The sequence below is a fragment of the Juglans regia genome, chromosome 2 (assembly GCF_001411555.2).
Source record: "Juglans regia cultivar Chandler chromosome 2, Walnut 2.0, whole genome shotgun sequence".
NCBI lineage: Eukaryota > Viridiplantae > Streptophyta > Magnoliopsida > Fagales > Juglandaceae > Juglans > Juglans regia.
This window is the reverse complement of record NC_049902.1, coordinates 18642815-18649170: the sequence shown is the minus strand read 5'-3', so window position 1 is coordinate 18649170 and position 6356 is coordinate 18642815. Positions and strand designations below refer to the sequence as shown.

General features: G+C 34.4%; 1 protein-coding gene across 1 annotated transcript; it reads right to left on the bottom strand.

Annotated features, from left to right (window-relative positions):
• Nucleotides 1–518: 518 nt before the first annotated feature.
• LOC108989936 (60S ribosomal protein L15-1-like) lies at nt 519–3559 on the bottom strand. The gene is made up of 4 exons (XM_018963710.2): nt 3456–3559; nt 2439–2605; nt 1057–1254; nt 519–967 (listed from the first exon to the last, which is right to left on the bottom strand). The coding sequence occupies exons 1-4, from the start codon at nt 3457–3459 to the stop codon at nt 722–724; spliced, it is 615 nt and encodes a 204-aa protein (XP_018819255.1). The 5' UTR covers nt 3460–3559; the 3' UTR covers nt 519–721.
• Between the last annotated feature and the right edge of the window lie 2797 nt (nt 3560–6356).

The following is a 6356-nucleotide window of genomic DNA, read 5'->3' as shown; positions in this document are numbered from 1 at the left end:
ACAGGGGCACTATTACAAAGTGCCTTCCCCCCCCTAAAAAATAAAAAGGGAAAAGCAGAGGAAAAAAAGAACCTGGAGGAAGGAAGGAAGGATGGATAAAATTAAAATCTGTTGCCTGTCGGCTGTCGGTTAATAAGGATTGCTAAATACAGTGGCTTCTACTGTCTAAGCATGCAGTGTATCGTTCCCACCTTTTATTCAGGAGCATCAGCTCCCCACAAATGAACCAGAGATGATGAGCAATCTTCAGAGTTTCTACTAGAGACCTTGTGATAGCTTTGTCACAAGTTGGTTCCATATTTTTTTGGATGATAAAATAATACAAATAGTCTTTTACACAACCATGTTTTAAATGAAACATCATTATAAAATAATTCATAAAATAACATCATTTTATAAAAATACTTTCATATTTTAACGATTGTAAAAACAGATTGTAGTAAAAAAAACGATTGTAAAATAAGCATATAATTCGAACGCCAGATTTCAAACCCAGAGGACTAAGCCAAGAGCTTGAGAATCATGCAATGCACAAGCAAACCATATATCAAACATCTCAGTGTAAAACCCAAGCAGCTCAAAGACATCACCTAAGTAAAATTTTAAAGTAAAACATAATTCAAGTATCAGTATCTCCAAAATTTCAATTCCAAATAACCACTAATGTTCCCTCCGTACGAATGAACATAAAATGATAAACATGATGTGACATAGCCAAAAATCAACGGTAGCGACGAAGTGAAAGAGTGTTGTTTCTCTTCCAGTTTGCCCTGCGAGAAGGACGTTGCTTGTGGTGGCGGTGTCCCTTTCCACGCAATCCCCTGTATTTCTTCCCAGCAGAAGTGAGACCACGAAGCTCCCTGTGCTTGTGGACAGGATTGCAGATCCAGTTGATTCTTGGGTCATTTCGGACTGCATTATGAGCAACATCAACCAGAATCACCTCATAGTACTTGTAAGTAGAATCCTGTATCAGACAAGCAATATCAGAACAAGCAAGACGTCACTCTAAGCAACAGATATCAATGTGGTGAATTAATAGATTGGGCAGCAAACCTCGTTAAGCCAGTACGAGTTCAGAACCCTGAGACCTCCCAACTTCCGACCAGCACGTTCCTCAGCAACTGACCTCTTGCTGCGCTGAAACTTAAGTTGAGTAACACCCTGGTTGGTGGGCTTTCCATACACAATACCTTTGGGAACAGGCCTCTTCCGACCACCACGCCTAACACGAACACGATAGACCACATAACCCTGCAAAAAATAATTCATCACTGAGAAAGATTTATAAATGAAAACAATTATGAGTCATCACATAGTACAATTCAGATAAAGGCGAACAAATCATACAGTGAATTTGAGTCTAGAAATATCAACAAGGTTAAAAAAGAAACACAAAAACATGGCATGTCATAGTGTTGGTAAAAGCACCAGATGCACTTAAACATACCTTAGGTGCAGAGCACGTGCTTGGTTGAAGCAAGTTGCAGATTTTGAAAATAATGTATTTCTTTTAATGAGTTTGAGTAGTAATGTGGGATAACAAAATATCAATACAATACAATAACAGGGTTAAAATGAGATAGTAATCTATTTTTCCATAAACTGAATTCTGAACTATGTTATTGTATAATTGGTATGCTTTTCGTGATTGGGTTCCTTATAAGCCAACAAAAGAATTTTAAAAAAGTTTAACTACTGCGCCCAAATTTTGATTTTCTAGAACTTCAGTTTTATTTTTTGAGAGAAAAATAATAATAGCTAAAAGAGAATGGGGTACTGAATAGGAGATTTTCAAGTGTAAGTATAAGTCGAGTTACATGCCTTATGGAATTTGAGAGACAGCATATTAGCACTTTGGCCTTGGCACTTTGAGCTCAAGTATGCTTTACCAACATTACATGTACAGGAAACAAATGAAAGGGGCTCTTATTTTCACATTTTTCGGTGCTTATTCCAAAAGTACTTACCAAAAGAAAGTAACTGGCAAGCCATATTTGAGCTCACAACTCCCTAAGCAGAGGCCGGGAATTTATTGTATCAAGACAAAAGCAAGATCAAAAAAGAGATCTTGCATGGTCAGATAACAGACTGTAAATTGATTGTAGCTGGTCTAAGGGAGCATCTTGTCAAAGTAATTTATCTCCGAAAGAGAAATGCAAACCCATCAAGATGTCGCCCAACTAGCATTAAACTAGTCTAAATTGCAAACTGTATAAAATAGACAGATAAGTTTCATATGCATGCAACTATATAAGGGTGCACTACGAGCCCCATAGTCCAGAGGAGTGCTAAGGAGGAAAAGAAACAGGCAATTATAACAAATTGGATAAAACCTCTTGTCAAACTCTCAACGGAAAATACCTCAAGGAATTGTTATATAAATAATATTTCAAGCATTGGCATAGAATGTCCATGGTATCTAAAGCCACTGTTACCTGCTTTGCCTTGTAACCCAAGCGGCGAGCCTTGTCAGGGCGAGTCGGGTGGGTAACACGAACAATGGAAGGGTGCTGGCGGTACTCCCAACACCTCACCCTCTGCAGGAACCTCATCACATCGGATTGCTTCTTTCTCCATAGCTCCGACACATACTTGTAAGCCCCTATTATCCCCGAAACAATGAAAGATTAAATAAGAATATACCCCATAACTAGGCACAAAAATAGAATACAAAATCAAGATAATAACATACCACACATAATGCTTCTGAATAGCTATAAAGCCACAATGTTTTTTTGAAGAAACTGGTTTTTATTTTGTAAAAGGATCAGTTAACCAAAAAAGAAAGAAAGAAGAAACGCATTTTTTTCTAGAAAAACAAATCACATGACATAAACACACCATGTCGCTTTCAAAGCCCTTTACGCAGTCACCTAGAGAACTGTCCCAGAGAAATATAAGCAGTGTGCAGAAAATGATTCTTCAATTAGTATCAGGCAATACATTGAGTACATCTTATATCGACCATTTACAGCCAGCCAGCCAACCAAATGAATTTGAGATTAACAATCTAGATGGATCCAGAGGAAAATCTTTAGCAGAGTTATGCACATCAATATTTTGAGATAAGGAAATTTTCCATTTTGCACAAACACCAGGTACCAAAAAGAGCCTCTTACAAGCCCAGTAATATACAGCTATTGGATGCCTCAGTCAACACGAACTACTTTAAACATTTACCAAAAAACGAAACAACATAAACCGCATGACCCATAACGTCAATCTCAGCCATATTACTCCATTTTCAAAGAAACCAAACGCAGAGCCAATGAAAAATAAATATTCTAGAGAAGAAAAGAACCACCGAGCTTCCCAGTAATGACTGACAAAACCACAAAAACAAAACGCCTGGGTAAACAAGAACACATAAATAAATAAATAAAACAGATTCTGATAAGAGAGTTAAAATTTCTAGGAACTTAATTCGAATTAGAGAGAGAGAGAGAGAGTACCCATGGATTCGAGATGAGCCGCGAGGCGTAGTCACGGTGTAGGTTTCAGCAGAGTGTTAGGTTTTCGCTGCTTAACGGGGCTTTATAAACATGAAGTGGGATGGACTTTAATCCGGGCCGTTCATTTCTCCGGGCTTTAGAGCATCCTCATCTTTATTGGATTGGCCGAATCCATTTTCAAAATTTAATCATTATTTATTTATCACTATATAATAATAAATATTATTAATTTAATAATTTTTTTATTTAAATTATTTTTATCATATTTTATAGTTCTATCAATTAAATATTAATAATAATTATATTCTAATTAAATTAATATTAAAAAATCATATTTTCAAAAGTCATTTAATACTAAGAATAAAAGATATTTTATTAAACTCATCTAAATTTATATCTAAATTTCTTAATTACAAACTATATAGTATTTTTACTTGGAGTGAGAAATTAATATTTTAATATTTAATGAACCAACAGTAGTCTTGTATATTTAGTTAAGCACTGTAGCTGAAATCTAAATTATTTTAGATAATGTCCAACTCAATGTAGAGTCTTTTTGACATAGATTATCCAAATCTTCGGTATCATTTTCATTTAGCCAAGCCAATGAGGATGCTCTTATAAAAGTTGGAGTGAGAAGAACTTGTTAGAATTTGGATTATGTGGAGTCTAGTTTGAATTTAGAGATGAGATTAGATGTTTTAGATAAAAGATAAAATTTGAGAAAAATATTGTTAGAATATTATTTTTTAATATTAATATTTTTTTGGGATTTGAAAAAGTTAAATTGATATTTGAAAAGTTGATTTGTTTATTATATTTTGTATGAAAATTTATAAAAATTATAATGATGAGATGAGATGAGATGAGATGAAACACTTTCCGAATCCTAACAGGGCCTTAGATAAATTATATTAAAGAAAAATTATTCTCATTAGTCACTATTCATCATTTCACACCCCACAACTTATAAAAAAAACATCCACACACCTTATGAAAAACACTCTCACATCTTATGAAAAAATATAGGTGTGAAATGTGAGAGTGAATAGTAATTGATGTATAGTATTTCTCTATATTAAAATATCTTTTAATTTTAAAAAGAAAAAAAATTAAGGTTAAGAAAAACAAATCTTGTCTACTTTTTCGGATTATGTGGAGTCTAGTTTTAATTTTGAAGAAAAATATCAATGGACAAAAATACTAATACAATTTTGAAATAATTACATATTTGCCTTTTACCATATGAATATTGAGCATAATTGTATTGTTATTTCACTTATACATTATTGAATAGATTCTTTTCATTATACTTACTGAAAATCCTATTAGACTATTTTTAATGTTATTTGATAAAAAATATCTAACTTCTATCAATGAATTGGTCATAACCCTTAACAAATCAAATGATCTTTTATCTCATTTCTACTTCAAAAAGTATTTTTTATATATATATATTGTTTCTAAACAAATGTAACATGTTTGAAAGTGTCTTAAACATATAGTTACCAAATAGTAAATAAATTCTTAATAATAGATTTTATTACCTAAACTCTACAACTAAAATCAGCAAAACTAAAGCTATATTACCACCACAATTCCAAACATGCAGAACTGTAATTAGAATCTGTGCCGCCTATTTTAGTTGACTCCATCTTACTCTATCTCTTATCCACGCACGTTTTATTAATTCTTAAAAGATTTTTGGTATGGGCAGGCAAAGTTTGAATTCTATTAATAATAACCAGCCTAATGATTCTTAACTGAAACCAATACCTCTGGTAGAAAAATAATATTTGGAATAAGATTTATGGAATGGTGATTTGTGCACGCTCGGGTTGGGCCCGCACTACCTAGCAAAGCCCATGGGCCGTAAGGGGAATGGGTAGAATTATGGCCCATGGGCTGAAAGAACTCAAGGAGAAGGGCCCGGGCAAGTCCGCTGCCAATAAGCTCAGCCAATGACCTGCCCCCATCTGTTGTCCCAGTGCATTAATAAATAATTAAAATAAACAATACAATTAGGATTGTTCAAAAAGATCAATTTTATACTAGAATGGATCAATCATCAATACCAAAAAGGTTTAGAATCAAAATAATTGGTTAGTCGTATGTTCAATTTCTATTCACCTAAAATGACCAAATCAATATACAATAATATTATCGAATGTTATTTATATTACGAGGCCTAGACCCAAATAGTTAAACCCTACCCAAAACTCAAAAGAAATCTCATTGTCTATCTCAACTATTAAGCCCATTAGCCCTGCCATTAATCTAAAAAGTTAAAGAAGTTTTTTTATCCAAATCCCATTCCTCTCCAAATCCCATTCCTCTCCCAAAATCCCATTTTCTCACTGTGAATATTCGTCATTTGTGGGTGGCACTCTCTCGTTCTTCCACCTGCATATTTGCTGAAATCCTTCGCGACCCATGTCTCTCTCTCTCTCAGATCGTGAAGGTCCGCTGCACTCCTCTGTCATCCAATTCGCCAGAAGCTCCCTGCTTGTTGACATCGTCTCTGGTTGGAAAGCACACTTCCCCCACCGACATTTTTGGTTGGCCAGATTGTTTGGTTTTCTTGGGTTATACAAAGGAAAACTCCAAGTTCTTTGTTCTTGAAAGAATTACAAACTGGGTAAAATTCACTTTGTTCTTGAAAGAGTTAACAAGTTAATTTTGATTTGATGCTTTTCCCCTTGAGTCTCTGTATTCGAAAGTTGTAGCAAAGAGGCATGCTCTGTCTTTGGAGGCCTTGTAAGGGTTCTCTTATGTTTGTGTAAAATGTAAGGAAATGTGAAAGGTGATTGCAGTGTATAGTAAGGGACGAAAGTAATGATAATTGCTAGATTAAAAGGTAGAGATGAAATCAGAATTCCATTAGGGTTCTTCGAGGGAATC

Coding starts and splice junctions, on each gene's coding strand:
- LOC108989936 (XM_018963710.2), bottom strand. Junction 1,255..2,438: donor TGGGTTACAAGGCAAAGCAG/GTAACAGTGGCT, acceptor TATTTTTTGCAG/GGTTATGTGGTCTATCGTGT. Junction 968..1,056: donor ACTCGTACTGGCTTAACGAG/GTTTGCTGCCCA, acceptor TGTCTGATACAG/GATTCTACTTACAAGTACTA.